The 21,364-nt window shown below is 37.7% G+C and overlaps 1 protein-coding gene across 2 annotated transcripts in view; it reads left to right on the top strand.

Moving 5' to 3' along the window:
- ZRANB1 (zinc finger RANBP2-type containing 1) overlaps positions 1-21,364 on the top strand; it is a 60,264-nt gene that overhangs the window by 21,337 nt on the left and 17,563 nt on the right. The window contains exons 2-3 of one of the 2 annotated variants that reach the window (XM_087862579.1): positions 1,352-1,527; positions 2,740-3,590. In XM_087862579.1, coding sequence (XP_087718705.1) covers positions 1,487-1,527; positions 2,740-3,590 — 892 coding nt within the window. In that variant the 5' untranslated portion in view covers positions 1,352-1,486. The remainder of the gene's footprint in view (positions 1-1,351; positions 1,528-2,739; positions 3,591-21,364) is intronic. The other variant, XM_045772638.2, reaches the window with a different exon arrangement.

Raw genomic sequence — 21,364 nt, 5'->3', positions numbered from 1 at the left:
GGTATATGACTATATGGTAACTTAAAAGATAGTAACAGTTTTATATCACTGTATAATATTCTCAGAGCTGGTTGCTATTAAAAATAATTTTATGTTTTTGGGGGGATTTTTGACATCTGGAAGAAGAAGTGTACTTAGTATTAATTTCATCTCGATAATGCAAAATCATATAGTTGAGCCAAAGTTATCTTTACTCTTCCATTCCATTTACTGATTACAGCAGGTACAAATGGCTCTCTCAGATAATCCTCTCCAGTGAGTTTTAGTTTTCATTTACTAAAAAACGGTATTTCTACAAAGTCTCACTTTCCCATAGAGTTGATACTGTATACATCATTATTTAATATAATGCACTTGCCTTAAAACTTTGGAGCATGGTTTTGGTATTGCTTAGTTACCTGGATTTTTGAAGAGGGAGGCTATTTATCAGGCATATATGACAATGACTCTATTTTTTATGGCAGTTTTTTGTTTGTTTTTGTCAGATGTGGACATTCAAACATGTTCTGCTGGCACATTAGTTCCATGAAGATTAGCTAAGATAATTTAAGGTCACAAGCTGTTTAGTTGAGCCTGTAAACGTATCGAAGTAAGACTGACAGAAGCAAGCATGAAATTTTGAATGTGAATATTTTAAATGAAATACTGAAATTACTTATAGTAGCCCTGGATATATATTCATTATGTCATTTGTTCTTGTCATGTAAGTTTCTCCTTGACCATGTTTTTTTTCCAGTAGCACAAGCAACTTATTTATATTTCATTCCTGAGAAACTAAAGGAAGAAACTACCTAATGAATATGAAAATTGCCATTAAATTATATTGTCCGTTTTGTGGATGCTTATATGATTATGGTTCTTTGCTCTTCAGCACACTTTTGGACTGGTGTTAGAGTGTGTGTAACCCGTGTGTACAAACTAAATTTCAAAATCTAAGTAATATAAATATAAATAACCTGGGTTAGGGAAAAAATACAGTTGCTGAAGGAGAAAAAGAGTTCAGGCTAAATATTTTGCTTTTTCTACTTACTTGGTTTATACCACCTTTCTCTCTTCGTAATAACAAGTAATATGGATAGGAACTGACTTAGCACTACTAAGTTAATATTAACGATACCATTATTGTACAGACACGCACGTTTAAGGCTTTAGAGAAAAATGTCTTTCCCATATCTGTTTGATCGACCAGCCCAATCAGTTAGCTAATTTTATTGCTAAATAGATTTAATTAAAGAATGAGTAGAATTAAAATAAGGGCTGGATTAAAATAAGGGCTTTTTTTTTTTTTAAATAAATACTTCTGGATATAAAGTAGGTTTCAAGTGAAATTCAGTTTTGGTTTCCTTTACAGGACTAGCTATTCACAGTCAGACAGAACCACTTAGCACGCTTTGCCAGTGTCTCCTGAGGAAGTCAGAATCTGAGCCAGCATGAAGACTGAATCTTGTCTTTGGTCTGATTCATAAACCATACTTTTATTCTAACCATGTGCAAGGTGGAGGTTATAGCATGGAAACTAAAACCTTAGTAAGTGTGATTTTTATTTTAGCTAATAAATTATAGCCTTTCTTATAGTGGATTTATCCTCTTAACAGAGTTCACACTATAAATGGGGTGAGGACTTGGCAGACAGAGACACAATAATGCACATACAAAGTGAAAGAGTCAGCTTTTCAGGTCAGGAAAAATCCCTGAGAAAGGGAGGCAAAAGCTTCTGTTACTCTGCCAAGGATTTTTTACTCTTCTGGTTAAAAACAGGTGGCAGGATGATATTTAGTTGAGATGGACTATAAGAAAATGAAGAGTCTGGCTTTAGTGGTAGCCATTAAAAAAAGTAATTATTAAATTTGCTATGGAAGTTACTTCATAAATTAGTTGGCATTAAATCATGAAGTCTTCATTTTAGTGTAGTGTTAGTAATAAGCCCAGTGTAGAATCCTAGGAACCTTTTTAAATATTGAATATTTTGAGTATGAATATTCAAAATTCTATTGGCATGAGTATGTTAGTAGTTATCTTAGGGACATTCCATCGACTTTATTGTCTCAGTAGGTGATGTACAGTTTTTATTTTTTTTGTGCTCCAGACAGAACTAGATTTTGAGGGTGTAGGCTATCAAGGAACTTGATCTATATTTCACAGTGTTACTTTTCTGATTGTAAGGATTACTCTTCAACATTTTTCTTTTCTGCCTGTGCTTATTAAGAGCAGTGGATAAGTAGCACTTTTAAGCTGCTTTTTCTTCCTTAGCAAAAATGATAGAATTGACTTTGTTTGATCTTCTGAATTCTTCAGTGAATCAAACATAACGATACTGTGAATTTATGTTTTTCATAATTTGAGAATGGTTAATTTGGTTTGTGTTCTTTCCCTTCTCTTTGAATCTTAACTGCTGGTTACTTTTCTAAATTGATGTGATGACCTGGCTTAAATTAAACATTTCTTTTAGCAGCTTCTCTGTTTTAACTTGCTTCCCTCTTAGAACAAACCTCCCTTTATCTCCTCCTTATCTCTTTTGCATTCTAAAGTACAATTTCATTAAATCCCCGAGGTCTAAGATTTTTCTTTGGGAACTTATCTCTGGTGTCTCTAATGGAAATTGGAAAAAATAAGGATAGTTCATTGCTAAATCTTACAGGCTTCTTTTGAGAGATTTATATAAGTTGAAGGGTACTTTTGGGGCACAGAGGTGGAATTATGTAGTTATTGTTTTAATAACCATGTCTTAATTATTTATAGCGTCCTGCCTGACATAACTCACTTCAAGAAGAGCACAATGTCAGAACGTGGAATTAAGTGGGCTTGTGAATATTGTACCTATGAAAACTGGCCATCTGCGATCAAGTGTACTATGTGTCGCGCCCAGAGACCAAGTGGAACAATTATCACAGAAGATCCATTTAAAAGTGGTTCAAGTGATGTTGGTAGAGATTGGGATCCTTCCAGCACCGAAGGAGGAAGTAGTCCTTTGATATGTCCAGACTCTAGTGCAAGACCCAGGGTTAAGTCTTCGTATAGCATGGAAAATGCAAATAAATGGTCATGCCACATGTGCACCTATTTGAACTGGCCAAGAGCAATCAGATGTACCCAGTGCTTATCCCAACGTAGGACCAGGAGTCCCACAGAATCTCCTCAATCCTCAGGATCTGGTTCAAGACCAGTTGCTTTTTCTGTTGATCCTTGCGAGGAATACAATGATAGAAATAAACCCAACACAAGGACCCAGCATTGGACTTGTTCTGTTTGCACATATGAAAACTGGGCCAAGGCTAAAAAATGTGTTGTTTGCGATCATCCCAGACCTAATAATATTGAAGCAATAGAGTTGGCAGAGACTGAAGAGGCTTCCTCAATAATAAATGAGCAAGACCGAGCTCGGTGGAGGGGAAGCTGCAGCAGTGGGAATAGCCAAAGAAGATCGCCTCCCACTACGAAACGGGACTCTGAAATGAAAATGGATTTTCAGAGGATTGAATTGGCTGGTGCTGTTGGCAGTAAGGAGGAACTTGAAGTGGACTTTAAAAAACTAAAACAAATTAAAAACAGGATGAAAAAGACCGATTGGCTGTTCCTCAATGCTTGTGTGGGTAAGTTTCTGCATTTTTTGAATGGGATGGAAAAAGATATTAAAAATGACATGAAAGATAAAAGCAGGGTCAATATTATTTAGCATTTAGGTCATTCAGCACGGTAGCTGTGCTCCCACTACGCATGCATAAGAATCTCTGTATTTGTGATCTTGTTATAACTTTGTCCTAAATTGCCTCCATTTCATTGTGTGTCTTTCCATCACTAGGGAGAAAAACTTTTTAAGTTAAAGCAAAGTATTTTACAAATCAGTAGAAGAAAAATATACCTGGAGTTTAAAACTGCTACTCTATTTCTTGTAACAAGATGTGACCGAGGAGCACCAGCTGCTGCTTCAGAGTGTTTGTAAACAGTGTGAGCATCTTGTGATGATAGACGCTTTAGTCAGTTGTTAAAAATATCACAAAAATGTGACTCCAAGAAGTTGAACAAACATAATATTGACCTTGAAAATACTGATGTTAGTTTAACATGAATGTCATGTAGTTAATATTTGCAAATTTTATGAAACTGATTTCACGTAGCCAGCTGAATTCCACAGTTCAAATTATGATTTGTGTGTTTTGTGGTTTTAGTGCTTCCTAAAGAAATTCTGGATATTGGTCCCAGTTACTGGTTCAGACTGTCGAAGGGCCAAGACATGTTGTGAGAGCAAGGTTTTCTCTAGTTACCGACCTTGTGAATTAAATATTTGTGATGTGATTCACAAAAGCAGTTATTGGACTCCCTGTGCTTTTTTATTTCTTTTTGAGTAGGTTAGCTTTTTTAAGTTATTTGGATGGGGTGCTTACTTTGACATTGTTTTGTAAAGAAAATTTTTGTAAAGGATTATTTGGAATGACTACTCAAGTTAAATATTGTGTGGAACAATAGTTAAACCTTAAATATAGCTTAGCTGTATGTGTATGTTTTTTTCCCCCAGTATGAATTTCTTTTGTTTATCCTCCTGAATATAGCTCCAAGAACAGAAGACATAACTATATGAACTCATAAGTCCTAAGCGTAGATTTCAAGAAATCTGAGTTTTTTATTTTAGTTTTGTTCTGGCAAAAAGAATGTCCCAGAAGGTGAGTCCTTCTGAAGACCAAAACACAGTAGGCACTTAGTAACTCAGCTCCAGTTTTCTTCTGTCCTGAGGACTAGGGAGGGATGAGAGCACACGGAACCATTTTAGGCTATCTGTATTTTTCCATTTCATCTCATTGATTTTTTTTTCCTCCTCCAAATTGGGGTACCCTATATGGTATAATTCCCCCCCCCCTTTTTTTAGGTGATACAAAGGGTTTTATTTCTTTTACTGAGGCCAAAGTCGTCCTGTAACATAAAATTCACCATTTTGAAAGTGAACAAATCAGTGGCATTTAGTGCATTCACAGTGTTGTGCAGCCACATGTGTCTGCTGCTAAAGCATTTTCATCACCCCAGAAGGAAACCCTGTACCATTAAGCAGTTATTCCACTCCTCTCATCTCCCAAGTCCCTGGCAATAACATCTGCTTTCTGTCTCTGGACTTACCTATTCTGGATATTCCATATAAATGGAATCTTATGTGACCTTTTGTATCTAGGTGTGATTGTCTTTAAATTACCTGGATGCCCTTTGGAAGCTCTTAAAATCATTTTTGCAGGTGGTAATGCACTATGCATACATTTAGTACAAGGTCATGTTCTGTAGTACACATAGTTTACAGATGGAAATGAAGTATGTTGCGACAATTATTAACCTCTGTTGGGGTCATAGAATCCTTTAGAAATCAGAGTTTGATAGTTTCTTCAAGTTAGTGGATCTTAGGATAAGAACTTCTACTTTGAAATATTTTCTCTTCTTGAAACACAAATTAGAGCAATCAATATAACTCTATGTGGCTATTATTTCTTGCCTTTATGACTATTCTCATTTTGTTGCTGCCTTTTATTTCGTTCCACATATCCTTATTTCTTTTGGGTTAACCATCCTCATACCTCTTCGCATTTTGATGGCTGTGAGTTCATTATAAAGTTGGAACAAAAACTCATGCCATCAGGACCAATATTGTATTTGATCTTGTTTCATTTACCAGTTTCTTTGTCATTAAGTCCCTATTCCCATCCACTCCAGAGTTTCTAGGTTTTAAGGCTAAGTATTAATTGTATTTCGTTCTTAGTAATGCGCATTCTGTTTTCCCTATCAACAAATATTTTTGACTTCACCATACAATATGGTTCTGAACTATTGTACCAAAAATTATGATCATGTCTTTATTGGGTAGTCCTGTCCTGATTTGTAAACATCACTGAAATATGTGTAAAACTTTTTTTTTTTGTTTACCTTGTGTTGGGTTAATTAACAGAAGCCCACATGTACTGAACGTTAATCTTTACTTCCCTTTTTCTATGTGCTTTATGTTTTTCAGATTTCATTAGATATGGTATATTATGGCTTGTCCATGTTAGGCATTTAAGATAATACTCTCTGTAGTCCCTTTGGTAGCACATATACTAAAAAAAATTATCTCCGAAGTATATACACTAAGTATAAAATATTTACTGCGTATAAAATTTATACTAAGTATAAAATGTGAGACTTAACCCCTTTGAAATTGGAAAAAGTCAACCTCTGGCCAGCTTTGTGGCTGATCAAAATAGGATCGAGGAGGATTCAGTTGTTCAGAAGGCAGAAGTAAACTGAAGTGCCAACAGTATTGAGTAAGTTTCTTTTTTACATGACTGTTGGGAATAAGTTTCACCTCAGTCATTATTATTATCTTATGTGGTGAGCGGACGTTGGGGACAGCGATGCCAAAACCTGACATCAGTGAAAGTGGAATCTGGGGGTAGGAACGGGGATGGTAAAGGCAGAGGTGTGAATTTAAATGTGCAGTTGTCTCTGGAATGTCTGTAGTTTGGTGCCAAGTGTTTTCTGAGAGGTCGTGTTGGTACTAATCATGGACTGCCTTTCCTGCTGGGTAGGTAATGTCCCTAGAGAATGGGGCAGTACTACCTCACACACCATCTTAGTTCTGCTATTGTATTGAATCGGCTGACCTTTAGAAGAACATTATAGTTTGTGACCCAGGTTGATCCCTTGAAAAAGATACAGGGTCACATAAGAATCCCAAATTAAATCCATGGTATAACTTTGTGTATTCCTGTACCTTGAACTTGTGTATCCAGTTGTGTACACCACATTTTCCCTTGAATAGCTGATATTTCCAACTTCTTTCCAACTCAGCAAAGCTGAAACTGAACTGGTCTCTCCCTTAAAACCTATTCTTTCTTAGTCCCCTTCACCGTCGATGGCGAGTTTATCATTCCACCGGCTGTGCCCAGAGCTGCAGTCATACTTGATTCTCCTTTTTCTCTTTCTCCTTTTCTACTTCTCAGAAAATCTTACTGGCTCTACCTTTAAAATACATGCAGAATCTGACAACTTCTCACTACCCTGGTCCAAAACATGATCTCCTCCATTGTTCTCCACGTAGGGGCTACTCTTCTAAAACTGCTCAGAACTCTTCAGTGATTGCCTGTGTTACTCGGGATAAAAGCCGGAGTCCCTCAAAGACATTCTAGGCCCCCTCAGCTGTGTCCTGCACCTTCCCCCCCTGCCCCCCCCACATTCCCCCTCCCACCTGTCTATATTGCTCTCAACTTCACTCATTCACTTTAGCCACTCTGGCCACCTTTCTTCTCTACAAATAAGCCTCAAGCCTTTGTACTCACTGTTCCCTCTGCCTGGATTGCTCATTTTCTGGATTGCGGGATTAGCTCATTTAGTTGCTGCTTTTCTCAATTGTTGCCTTCTCAGTGAGGCTTCCCTGACTATTATATCTACAATTTCAGCCCTGTCCTCATCCCCTTCCCCCGGTTTTAATTTTCTTTACAACACTTGTCACTTTCCACTTTATTATTTGTCTCTTTCTTCCTTAGAATTTAAGCTTCTTGAGGGCCAGGAATTTTGTTTCCTTCACAGCTATGCCCTAGTACTTAAAACAGTGTCTGATATATAGCAGGCATTTGTTAAATCATTCAGTGAATAAGCCCTTGTAGAAACTGGGATCTGGGCAAATAGACTTTTATGCCTCTTTTCTGAATTTCTAGATTTTTTACTTTCTTCCTGGCTTTCTGTATTTTTTACCTTACAAACTACCCCTGGGGTTTGACCCAGTGGGAGCCAACTTGAGTTCTCCCTATCAGGAAAAGATAGGATGTTGATACAGCAGAGTCTTCTTAGAAGAGGCAGGCCTCAGTTTATCACTAGGCAGTCTATGGATATGAACAATCTTAAGTCAGATTTCTTTCTTTCTTTCTTTTTTTTTTTTTTAAAGATTTTATTTATGTATTTGACAGAGAGAGATAGCCAGCGAGAGAGGGAACACAGGCAGGGGGAGTGGGAGAGGAAGAAGCAGGCTCCCAGCAGAGGAGCCCGATGTGGGGCTCGATCCCAGGACTCTGGGATCACGCCCTGAGCCGAAGGCAGACGCTTAACGACTGCGCCACCCAGGCGCCCGTTAAGTCAGATTTACCTTAAATTTCTCTATCTTCCTGCCTTCACTGATGAATATTTGATAGTTTGATGAATATTGATATATAGATATAAAGAAAAAAATGATACATGATATAAAGAAAAAAATCATGTGTTTGCTATACCTGAAGTCTTAAAGCAAATAAAATTTTTATTTGAATACTTTATATTTGATTGTCATTGGATCTTTTGTTGCAGTTTGGCATTTTGTCTCATGTCTTTAACAACAGCTGCATCTTTCTTATGTTTAGTTTGTCCAGTGACCCTGCTAATGAAGATGGGAAGGATTTGAGATCCGGGGTCAGGGTGGTGTTGAAGGTGTAGGGGGGAAAGAATCCTATATAACAAGTACATGTTGAAACTGGATTTTTATGCTGAAAATATTCAGTTGCCCCATGGCAGTGGCAGTTATAGAAAATGTGTGCATCAGTAATATCTCCTCTTGCTCCTAGGCTTTGGGGTGACCTGAAGCACACACTTGTGTACCTTGTTGAGAATCACTGACTTATGGGCTAAATCTGAATCTCCTTATCATGAGGATTGTAGTCTGGGGTATTTCTGAGCAAAATTTTGATGTGTCTAAAAACTTACATGATTCTTTATTTTTTTTTCTTAAGATTTTATTTATTTATTTGAGAGAGAGAAACATAGATAGCAACAGAAAGCATGAACAGGGAGAAGCAGGCTCCCCGCTCAGCAGGGAGCCCGGTGTGGGCCTTGCAGGACCCCAGGATCATGACCTGAGCTAAAGGCAGATTCTTAACTGACTGAGCCACCCAGGCGTACTGTAACTTACATGATTCTTAAAATATAGAAAATGTTAGAATTGACTTTTTCTTTCAAGTTGTCTGCAAAGATCTGTTTGATTGACTGTTTCCCCTTTTCTTGTAACTGTGTTGAAAATCAGTATTTGTGGCTGTTATTTTCTGCCCTGACACTGATTGTATTTTGGCCCCTTTCCTGTGTACCGTGTCCTACATAGCCACTCCAGAGTGTCAGATGCAACTGCAGAAAAACCTATGACATATGGTGCTAAACATGTCATAATGTGTCAGTTTGCTTTCACTAATATTCTTTTTTCATTGTATTTTTAAATTTTTAAACATTTTTTTACTTTTGTCATTTTAACAAAAAGCAAGGTATAGGCTTATTACCTTTAAAAATATTCAGTTTATTTTGGTATCATTATTAAGAATTATGGATATGGACGGTTTTTCTCAAAGAAGTAAACTGATAAGGTTGTGTTAGTGTTTTTCTGGAAAAATGTGTTGGAAAATGTAATGTTCTGTAGTAATTTTTTTTATGGTGACTTTATTATTTAGTTTAGAGATACGGTGTATCTGGTCACCGTATGAGTGTTGTATAATAATCCAAACAAAATTGTATTAACTTAACGGAAGAAAAAGTCCTGTACGATTAGTTTTTGAGAGATGGTAGTACTGTGAACTGGAATAATAAGGTGATGTATGCAAAGAAAAGTACCACATCAGAACAAAAGGAAATCCTTGCCATAAGATACAATGGTGATTTTATCTATTTATTAAGATGTCTTTGTGGCTGACTTTTTTTTTTTTTAAGATTTTATTTATTCGACAGAGATAGAGACAGCCAGCGAGAGAGGGAACACAAGCAGGGGGAGTGGGAGAGGAAGAAGCAGGCTCATAGCAGAAGAGCCTGATGTGGGGCTCGATCCCATAACGCCGGGATCACGCCCTGAGCCGAAGGCAGACGCTTAACCGCTGTGCCACCCAGGCGCCCCTGTGGCTGACTTTTTAACCTTAGAAGAAACTCAGGGCATATAAATTATTGTAAGGAAAGAAATGGAAGAGGCTTCTGTTTTCTAGCTTGGTGTTCTTCAGCTTTAAAAATTAATTTGCTGCACAGAGAGATACCTTACTGATGACTTACCTGAAGGCATAAAAACGTGAAGTATCTTGCAAAATATGCTATTAGGGAGAGGAGGTAGTGTCTAAAGTTGTATTTTTTAGTTGCCCACTACTGCTTCCTTTCACCCCCCAAGCCTTTTCTGATTTTACATGACTGACTGAAATAGTGTAACAGGCAGAATAATGCCTTCTGACCCCCCAAGACTAAGTTTAAATTCTAATCCCCAGAGTATATGAATATGCTACTTTAAATGGTAAAAAGGATCTTTTAGATGTCGTTGAATTAAGGACCCTCCAATGGAGAGATGACCTCCCGTTATCTGGTTGTGCCCAGCATAATCATAAGTGTCCTTATAAACGAGGGAGACAGGAGAACGTGTGTCACAGAAGGAACTATGACAGTGGAGCAGCAGAGGTCTTAGTGGTGCGGGGCTGTGAGCTGAGGAATGCTGGCAGCCTCTAAGCTGGAGAAGGCAAGGCTCCCTTAGACGCTCCCCAAGGAGCATACTTTGGTTTTGGTCCAGTGAGAGCCATGTGGAACTTCTGGTCTTGCCCAGATTTTAAGATAAAAAATTTGAATGGGTTTAAGCCACTAACTTTGTAGTAATTTGTTAGAGCAACGATAGGAAATTAATACAAACAGCATTTAAAAGAAAAATTACAGGGTCGCCTGGGTAGCACAGCCGTTAAGTGTCTGCCTTCGGCTCAGGGCGTGATCCCGGCGTTCCGGGATCCAGTCCCACATCGGGCTCCTCTGCTGGGAGCCTGCTTCTTCCTCTCCCACTCCCCTGCTGTGTTCCCTCTCTCGCTGGCTGTCTGTCACATAAATAAATAAAATCTTTAAAAAAAAAATTACAAATAGCAAATCCAGGGTGTCATGTGTGCTTTTGATCTACTGGTTATAAATCACAGGTTTCCATAATCCTAGCTTGGGTTTAGTTAATTTGGTAGAATTGCTCACAGAACTCAGGAAAACCTTTTATTTACTAGATGACTAGTTGATTATAAAAGGCTAGAACTCAGGAACTAGATGGAAGTGATGCGGAGGGCAAGGGAAGGGGCTTTTTATGTCCTGTTGGCTGTTACTCTCCCAGCACCTCCACATGTTCGGCAGCCTGGAAGCTCTCCAGCTCCCATAGTTCAGGGATTTTTACGGAGAGTTAATTACACAGGTAGGAGAGTTAATTACACAGGTAAGATCGGATCAAATCATTGGCCACAGGCGATTAATTCACCTTCCAGCTCCTCTCCTCTCAAAGGAGGTGGGGGAGTGGGATGGGGCTGAAAGTTCCAACGCTCTAATACCAAGGTCTGTTCCATGGCAACCAGCCCCCATCCTTAGGGGTTTTCCGGAAATCACCTCATTGACATAAACTCAGAAGTGGAGAAAGGGACTTGTTTTATGAATAACAAAAGACATTCGGTTTTCCCTTTATCTCTCTGGAGCTATTTCAGGAACTGGGAACAAAACTAAATACAACAAAAGATGCCCGTAGGGATCTTACTTAGGAAATTACAGGGGTTTCAGCAATTATGTGCCAGGAACAGTAGATGAAGATCAAATATGTATTTTTTTTAAAGATTTTATTTATTTATTCGACAGAGATAGAGACAGCCAGCGAGAGAGGGAACACTCTTCTGCTTTAGAGCCCTTTTTCCCTTAATACTTTTGCTTTTATTCCCTTAATACAGGTAGAACCCGAAAAAAGATCTTGTGTCTTAATAGTCTTTGACACTTAAAACCATCACATTAAAAAAAAAAGGCATAAAAAAATAAAAATGGTTTGTTAAAATATCCTATTGAAAGCTTTTAATAGAATCCAAAACACACGCGCAGATCTGTGGCGCTGCATCCATAAAAGGAAAGTAGCTGCTCTCGTGCCGGCAATGCCTTGTACGTCCTTGGTTAACTCTCTGTGATACTCTTCTGGGGGCGTGTGTGTAGTTACCAAAATTGAGGTGTGTTTTCACTCCATACACATTCTGGCTTGTGGATCTCCTTCCTATCCAAGGTAGTTAATATTATAGGTAATGGAATTATTTTTAGCACTGTGAATGGAGTATCTCTTCTGATAGCTTTTGTCTTGTTTTTCTTCAAGTTTCTAAGATTTTCCACAAGACTTTTCCACAGGTTTCCACAAGATTTTCTCTTGTGATTGGAACTCTGGATATAAAATAAAATTTTATGTTATGATTTTTAAGAAAATTGCGATAATTCTCAGCCATGTCAAGGATTCTGATCAGTAGGGAACATGCACATGCTTTCTTTACCCTGGCCGGTTCATTCTGGCTTTGAAAGTGCTTCCTGACACCTGGGATGAGAAGTTTCCAGGAATTAATGTGTCTTTTAAGTCAAATGGATGGAAATGGCAGAAATAGAACCCCTGTGGCATACTTCTGGTTGCCTTTGGTCTGAGACGCAATTGCTGTCTTTTAGAAATGATTGAGTACATTGGCCTGCCAACTAATAATGTGCCGCCTTATGCTGAGAAAGGGAGTCTGTCAGGTGATTTTTGCGTCTGTGGTATTGACATTTGAATATGCATCATTGATTTAGGTAAAGGCTTTCATTTTTTAAAAGCATTATTTTAAATGAACACATTGAGTTATGAAATCCGAAGGTGTTGCTTAAATATTAAATACAAAAAGATGTGTTTAGACTCCAGCGAACTTTACTACTTACCATAAAATAACTTAATTTAAAACATTTACTAAAGGAAACTATGCACATTAAAAAAATCAAGCAATAGAGAGGGAAGAGTTTATAAAGAAAAGCAATGGTTTTTCTTTTTTTCACCCCCAGTCCTGCTGTGCAGAGACAACTTTTTCCCGCATCAACCTTTTTTATTCTGAGAAATTTCAAAACCTGCAGAAAAGTTGCAAGTATATGCCTTTGACCTAGATTTTCCGGTTGTTAATACTTTGCCACATTTACTCTTGTCTGTTTTTCTTGACCATTTGAGAGAGGTAGTTGCAGATGTCGTGACATTTTGCCCCTAAATAGTTCAGCACGTATGTCTCAAAAACAAAGACATTTCCCTGCATAACTACATAATATGATTATCTAGAAAATTTAATATTCAAAGTCCATATTCATTTTCACTAATTGCTATTGCTCCAGTCCCATTCAATCAAGGATTGTACATTTTATCTATTAGTGTTCTCTTGTTAGCCTCCTTGTATCTGAATAGTGCCTCAGGTTTTTGGTTTTCTTTTTTTATTTACTCTTCCATGAGATAAACATTTTCAAAAGAGCCCAGGCAATTTTTTCACAGAATGACATTCAGTTTGGAAATTATTAGATTAAATTAAAATACTTTATCTCTTTTGCGGGGGGGGGGGGAATCCTACATAGGTGATATTGTTTGAAGCAGCACTTCTGATATGTCTGAATTGTGTCCTTGTATCATTTTTTCTCTTTTTAAAAAATTTAAGTGTAGTAAAATACATGTAACAAAATTTGCCATCTGAACCATTTTTAAAGAAAGATTTATTTATTTTAGAGAAAGCACAAGCAGGAGGGGCAGGGAGAGGGAGAGAGAATCTCAAGCAGACTCTCCACTAAGCATGGAGCCCAACATGGGGCTCAGTCTCAGGACCGTGAGATCACCACCTGAGCCAAAACCAAGAGTTGACACTTAACTGACTGTGCCACCCAGGTGCCCTGCCATCATAACCATTTTTAAGTGTACAGTTCAGTGGCATTAAGTACATTCATATTGTGCAGCCATCACCACCATCCGTCTCTGGAACTTTTTTCATTTTGCAAAACTAGCTCTGTATCCATGACCAAGCGATTCCATTTCCCCCTCCCCCAGCCCCTGGCAACCACCACTCTAGTTTCTGTCTCTGTGCATTTGGCTGCTTGTGGTCCCTCACATAAGTGGAATCATACGGTGTTTGTCCTTTTGTGACTGGCTTGTGTAATTTAGTGTAATGTCTTTAGAGTTCATTCATGTTGCAGCACATGTCAGAATTTGCTTCCTTTTTAAGGCTGAATAATATTGTATGTATATACCACACTTTGTTCATCTGTGGATGGGCACACCAGTCTTGTTTCATCAAGTGTAGACATTAGGTACCAAGAAGTCATTCTTGGAACAGTATATGAGAGTTTGTTTCATTTTTAAATAACCAAAGCAGAGCATGCTCATTGTAGAATATTTTAGATAAGAAAAGCTACGAAAAAATAATAATGCAAAGCATCCATGTCTAGAGAAAATCTGCCATGTTATTGTGTATTTTCAGTTTTTTTACATTTACTTATGTAATTGAAATTGTACTTTTTTTGTTGAACTTTATATTTTGAAGTAATTGAAATGTTTTCGTCTTTTTTTAAAGAGTGAATGTGTAATAGGACATTAAGTTGCTATACTTTAACTTGCCCCTTACTTAGCCTTTTGGGTCATTTGAACATTTTTTATTCTGGTAATGTTTTGCTGAGCAAAATTGTCAGCATTTCTATTTTCTTAGGTTCCCTGAGGTGGGATTACTTGATCAAATGATATGAACATATGCACGTTGGTAAAGGGCTGCCTGGAAGAACTGTGCGGATTGTATCCCATCAGCGGGGTCAGAATGACGTTGTGGCTGGATCTTTGCTGGGGTTTATTAGTAAGGGAGGTGTACTGTCTTGTTTAGTCATTTGTATTTTTCCCTGTGAATTGTTGGTTTATGTCTTCTGTCCATTTTCCTTTTATTTTTAGCAAGTTATATGAAATCTGAATGTAAATACTTACACTAAAAACTTGTACCAGTCACATTTGCTGCAGATTTTCTTCCCCCCCCCCCTTTTTAAAGTGTGGTAAGAATTGTATTAATGACACTTTATCTTTGTTGTCTCACACAGTCTTTCAGATTGAACTAAGAATTAAAATATTTTTCTAAATTCCATTAGTATGATTTATTAAATAAATTATTTCCCCTTGGATTTGGGTGGTTCTATTATACATAAAATGATTCTACAGCATTTGTTTTGACGCTCTTTATTTTGATGTTTTTTACATCAGTATCATACTTTTGCTTAAATAATTATGGCTTTATTCTGTATTTGAAAATCTGATAAGGCAAATGTTCATCCTGTTCCACCCTCCGGTTGCTTTTCCAAAATTGACTTAGTTTTTGCCTTTTCTTTGTTGGTCCATTTATTTTCACACTTAGATATTCATGGAGTGTTTTCCCAAGCATTGTGAAAGAAGTCATGACCCTCAGTGAGCTTGTGCTCTGGTAGAGGAAGATAAAATTCAGTAAGTCAGTATAACGTGATAAGTTTAGTAGAGGAAGGATAAGGCGCTAGAGAAGTGTGTACCCTGATCTCATTTGAAGATCTGGAGAGGGCTTTTGGGAGGTAGTGACATCTAAGCCAAAACCTTAAAGAGAGGAGGGAAGAATGTTTTGATCTGAGGGAATTGCATGTGTTAAGACCTCAGAGTTAAGAGAACAAACTGATGGAGTTAGCCTGGTTGATGTGTAGTGTGGGAGCTGTGGGGTAATGCTGTGGGGTGATGTTGTGGGGTAATGCTGGACCTTTCAAGGCCTGTGGACCTGGTTAAGGAGTTTAGCTCTTAACATACGGTAGTCGTAAACATTCGGAAGGAGACTGCCTTAATCAGATTTGTGGTTTAGAAAGATCACTCCAGTCATAGTATGGAGACTGGATTGGAAAGGAACAGCACTAGAGGCAAGCTGACCACTAAAAAGAGAACATTACAGTAATCTTAGTGAGGGAGAGTGCAGGCTTGACCTAGGATAGAGGCAGTGGAGATGGGGTGGGGGATGTATTTGAGAGAGACTTAAAAGTCAGGATTGACAAAACTTGGCAAAATTGATATGGGGGCTGAGGGGAGAGGAGTTAAGAAAGATGCCCAGGGTTTTGGTTTGGACACTTGGGTTGGATCATTTTTCCTAAACATACGAGATGTGAAGTTCAGTTTTAGACAGGACGTAGTGAGGCTGTCTAATGGGTTGTTGGATATATGGGCCTGAAACATTTTTGGAAAATCTGCCACTCTGCTTATATGGACACTTGTGTGGCCATGAGTGTGTACTGAAGCTGTGGAACTTTCTCTTGCAGTGGCAAATCACAGGAACTTTCTTGTTTTGTGCTTCTACCTGGGAACCTTATCAAGATGGACTAAGTAACTTTTTAACATCTGTTCCATTTTGATGATCTGTCTTAATTCTGTCAGTATCTTTGGCTAGAAGAAGAGTTACATGGACATACTATCAACGGTGTAATGTTATATGTCATAAGAGTTTTTCCCTTTAAAAACTCTTCCATGACTTGTAAAAGAGAGTGGGCTCGACTGTTCAGTAGTCCCTCCAGGCCTGCCTAAAATAGTATAATTCTAACAGTCTAAAATTTGGTTTCAGATTCAGCCAGGATAACTTGGTGTTATTGCAGGCGAAATTTTTACTTGCAGTCAGAAAACTTTTGGGACTTGATTTCAGTGGCGAATGTGGTTTTGACATATACTGTTTTATATAACTGGAACTCTAGGTTTTTAAGAACCTAATATCCCCTCACTTGACTCTTTGGGCAATATTTTCAGTGACCTTTGTAATTCAAACTCACGTTCATCTTCTTTAACTGTTAACACTGGCCCTCATCTCTGATCCCCTTCCCAAAGATAACTTTGAGACCTGTTCCTTTAAATCCTTCCGTGGTGCTTTCAGCAGTACTTCTTCCTGCATGGTGAGATCTTTTTTCTGAAGGTATCTATCGATTCAGGTATTTTTTCATGACTTTGGGAATTTATATTTCTACAGCAGTTGGGTTGTTAATAGTCTAATCAGAGATGTAAAGATGTAAGAGCTCCAAAGTATAGATTATATTTGGCATAGTTTGTCATGATTGATAATAGAATAGTTGAAGGCCTTAGTTAGAGATTATTTTGACTTTTCTATCACTGAATCTTTAAAGAGGATGTTTTCATAATGGAGTGAGTTTATTGACTGAATTTGAATAGAAGCTCATCTTGATACAGTATAAAGAATTTATTTCCAGTTTGTGATTTTCATCTCAGTTTTTGAAAAGGCTATTGTTCTATGGCACTATTCTAGGAATAGAAGTGGTACATTTTCACTTGCTGCCATTGGCTATTATGTGAATGATGCCTCTAGGAGGTGGTCTGGGCTGCTCACACTGTTCCTGGGATTGCCGCTGAGCTTTTGCCTACTTGAAGATCTACTTAAAAAATATTGAGGTCATTTTATTTAAAAAGCAGCTCATGTTTGAGTATTGAAGGAGTTAGCTCTGAATATGAATATCTAAGGCAAGTTCATGATCGAACTATAGCTAAATGGTTAGGAATATAAAGAAAAAGTATTACTGGGTGGTATAGGTTTTTTGTTTTTGTTTGTTTTTTTTAATAATGCAAAACCACTTACATGAATTAATCTCTGGGTAGAGGACAGCTATCCAGGCATTGTAGCCAGCGCATCTGCATCTTTCTACTGACCATGGTAAAGCACGTTGTGAACATTACCACTTAAAACTAACTTTTCTCTTTAAGGGCTCCTGAAATTGTGCCAGCTGACTCCAAGTCCACCCTGACCCCACAGCATAAACCATGCTGTGATGTCACAGCTACCATAGAACTCCAGGGTAGTGTTGAGCTGGCCCATGTGGGCTCAGGTAAGTCCTGGCTTTTTTTTTACCATTTGGCATTCTTTTCAAAGTTAGTTACCATTATGATTTTATGTCATAAAAGAAAATAAGGCAAAACTTTGAAAACTGTGCCATATATGGGGGAAAAAAATAAGTCTGTTTTCTAAACATCTATGAGCCAGCTCCATATTCTAACCAACGGAGTTCCATAGTAGCTGTGAAGTCCCCAGTGAGTTGTGACCTGTGGCTTCAAAATATGTTAAATTCCACTCCTGGCCCAGCTTCTAGAACAGTATGAACTTTAAAAAAAAAAACCTTATAGTTTTTAAGATGTAGTAACTTTCATTTACTCTTAGGTCTTAATGTTTTTAAAAGTATATTAACATTGTGCATTATCTGTAATTATGCACCCCTGCTTAGTTGGTTGTGTCTTTATTTCATTCAGTCAGTTTTGAATGTATGATGATACTGTAGGTTAGTTTCATAAAGTTAATCTTCTTAGAGTACCTTCAGCTGTCCTTTTAATTTGCCTCCATAGCACAGAAGAAGAAGGGACAGAACGTGTAATAGACGTTTGTTAAATTTTCAGAAAACAAATTAAAGATGCTTCAGTTACTCTCTTGGAGGCAGTGTGAGAGGTCAGTAACTAGGAAGCATGTATGTATCACATCTCTTCCATTGGAGCTGTTCTGATTTTTCCTGGTCATTGTTACATGAAGTGAGATTTTACCCCTTGTGTTTATTTTGCTGTCTTTTCCTACTTACCAGCTCTTTTCCCCTCTTCCTACTTTCCTTTATCCCCTGATATTAGAGGTGGTAAAAATGTTATGTGAAGAACTCAAAAGACATTTTGTAAGTTGTTTTGTGTATAATCTTATACTTTGTCCCCCTAAGTAGAAAACATTTGGTAGCTAAACCTTTACCTTATCTAAGTGTGGGCCAAATCCTTTTAAGTACCCTGCTTACAGTGAAAACCCATCTGTCATGAAACTGTGCAAACTTTAATCAATAGCTGTCTTTGAACATTGTGTCATAAAGATAGACTGAATATTCGGACAGGTTCAGTAACAGTCTCATGAAATTTGTAATAAATGTACTTGTCTTTGTAGCTGAAAAACTCTCTGCTAACTGAAACTAAGTTCTTAATTATTGTTAATGAAAAGAATGGAATCCTATAGTCCCAAAACATTAGATGATAAAATATTTTTCTTTAAAATATCACTTTGTGCCTATTCTTATGTTTGTGTTTTTCATGTTCTAGAAGATTTGGAGGATTTTATGCCATGAAGAATAGAGCACAAACTCTCTATTCTCTTCATCCTCATTTTCTGCCCTCCTGGCTTTACTCCATGCTGGGGAGTGGCAGCATACCCTGTCTGCAGTTCAATGCAGTTTGGGGTTGAGGGAAGTAATTGTTATGGTATTTTGGATTTAGACAAATAAAAATCCTGTTTTTGTGTATGTGTATCTTCTTTATTGAGATAGAATTCATATATTTTGCAGTTCACCATTTGAAGTTCTATTTATATTAAAAAAAAAAAGAGGCTTAATTTGAAGGCAGACTGGGTGACATTGTAAGTCATAATTCCAAAGCACAGTCTGTCAACTTCCTTGTGCTATTTGGTCTGTACCCCCTCCTCCCCTTTGATTATGTTAGTTAGTTTTTAATTACAGAAATCCCTCACGAACGTGACAGAGGAAATGAATTCTTAAGCAAGAATTTCTAAGATGAGATTCTTCTAGATCAGCTGTATGGTGAGTTAGCTAAAATAGTGAAGACAGTGATTTAGAAGTTGGTTGGGAGTCATCTTTGTCTTTGGGAAACAAAAGAAGGTGTGTGCCTGCACGCATATGCGCGTGCCTAAATAGGTATACGGATATATATATGTTCTGTGCGGTTCTTCCTCTGTATCTTCTCAGGTTAATTGACCAGTCTTTTTGGTCTTTGGGTGGCTTTTCTTCTGTCATATAAAGAAATTTTATAAATACAGATTTTATAAATATATATTTTACAGCTTAAAAACTGTAAAAGGTGCAGTGATACTGAAGGCACCCAGAAATAGTGACAGCTTTGATAAGACTAACATGAAAAGTACTTGCCTTCTTACGAAAATACATATACACAGGGGCGCCTGGGTGGCACAGCGGTTAAGCGCCTGCCTTCGGCTCAGGGCGTGATCCCGGCGTTCTGGGATCGAGCCCCATATCAGGCTCCTCTGCTGTGAGCCTGCTTCTTCCTCTCCCACTCCCCCTGCTTGTGTTCCCTCTCTCGCTGGCTGTCTCTATCTCTGTCAAATAAATAAATAAAATCTTAAAAAAAAAAAAAAGAAACATATACACAGAAGGAAACAGAGCAGGGCATATTTAGTTCTAGAGAGATGAACACATGAATTATTCATAAGTTACGAGCTTTCTTTGATTATTCTCATCTGTTCATTAAAACAAATTAAGCAGAAATTTGAGAGTTCTTTGTGTACTTGACTCTAACCATAGATTTGTTTTTATTTGTCTATTCTTAAGTCTTACCCTTTTGAGAATATTCCTGCCAACAGTATCACGTTTTAGCCCTGATGATTCTCCAGGGCACTCGGCCTCCTAAGGGTGTTTTAAAGCCCTTTCTGTATTGCGGGTGGGGGTGACAGCTGTACTTAGGCGTTTATATTGAAGAATGTATTTTTTTTTTTAAAGATTTTATTTATTTATTTGACAGAGATAGAGACAGCCAGTGAGAGAGGGAACACAAGCAGGGGGAGTGGGAGAGGAAGAAGCAGGCTCCTAGCGGAGGAGCCTGATGTGGGACTCGATCCCAGAGCAATGGGATCATGCCCTGAGCCGAAGGCAGACGCTTAACCGCTGTGCCACCCAGGCACCCCTTTATTGAAGAATGTATTAATTATCCTATGTGGCCATGAAAATAAAAGTTCCTGTAAGAAGGTGTTCTCATTTGATATCATGGATTTCTTCACCTGAAAAATTTCTGTGTCAGTGACAGGATGTCTTTTTTGGGGGAGTGGGTCTAGATTTGCAGAAAGGATCTTTGACCACAGTCTGAAAACTTTTGAGGCTGGTCTTTTGTGGCCCACAGATGTGATGAGAAAGGACTGTCTTGAGTATAGGAATCATGTTTTTACTATCTGTGTTACTCACATTGCCTAGCACAGTGCTTTGCATGTCATGGGCATTCAGTGAACATGGGAATTAAATTATTTTAAAGTTTTGCTATTTTTAATAACTGGAAGAAAGTGTTGCATTGTACCAATCTGTTATACTCCAAGGAGTAGACTTATTTCTCTAATTCCTAATTCAAGATGGCAATAAAAAAATGATTTTTTAAAAAATACACTAAGAATATTTTTAGCTAGTATTAGCGTTTTACCCAACAGATTTTTTTCCTGATGTAACTTAGGACACACTTAAAATTATTTGGTCCTACAGTCTTGGCGTGTGTGTGTGTGTGTGTGTGCGCGTGCGGCGCGTTTGTAACACTATTTACACTATTTGTGGTTAAATTTGAAGCTTACCTACACCTTTATATTTTGCCAAGGCTGTTTATTCATAGATGTGTGCTGTACTGCCTAGTAAATAGGATTACTGTCTTCACCTAATTTTAATTTGTATTAAGCTTAGTGACGTGGTTTAGTGGGAACAGAAAGTTCTTTATGAATTTGGAAGAAGTGATACTTGTTTTATCTCTCTACCCCCAACTGGTTTGTAATGTTTTCTTTTAGCATATTTTTTGTTCTAACTCATCTGGTTCAAGTTTTACTGTATTAATACT

Source organism: Ursus americanus, chromosome 6 (assembly GCF_024610735.1).
Source record: "Ursus americanus isolate L20-20 chromosome 6, mUrsAme1.1.p, whole genome shotgun sequence".
Lineage (NCBI taxonomy): Eukaryota > Metazoa > Chordata > Mammalia > Carnivora > Ursidae > Ursus > Ursus americanus.
Note: the sequence above shows the minus strand (reverse complement) of the source record. Positions and strands in the feature narration are given on the sequence as shown.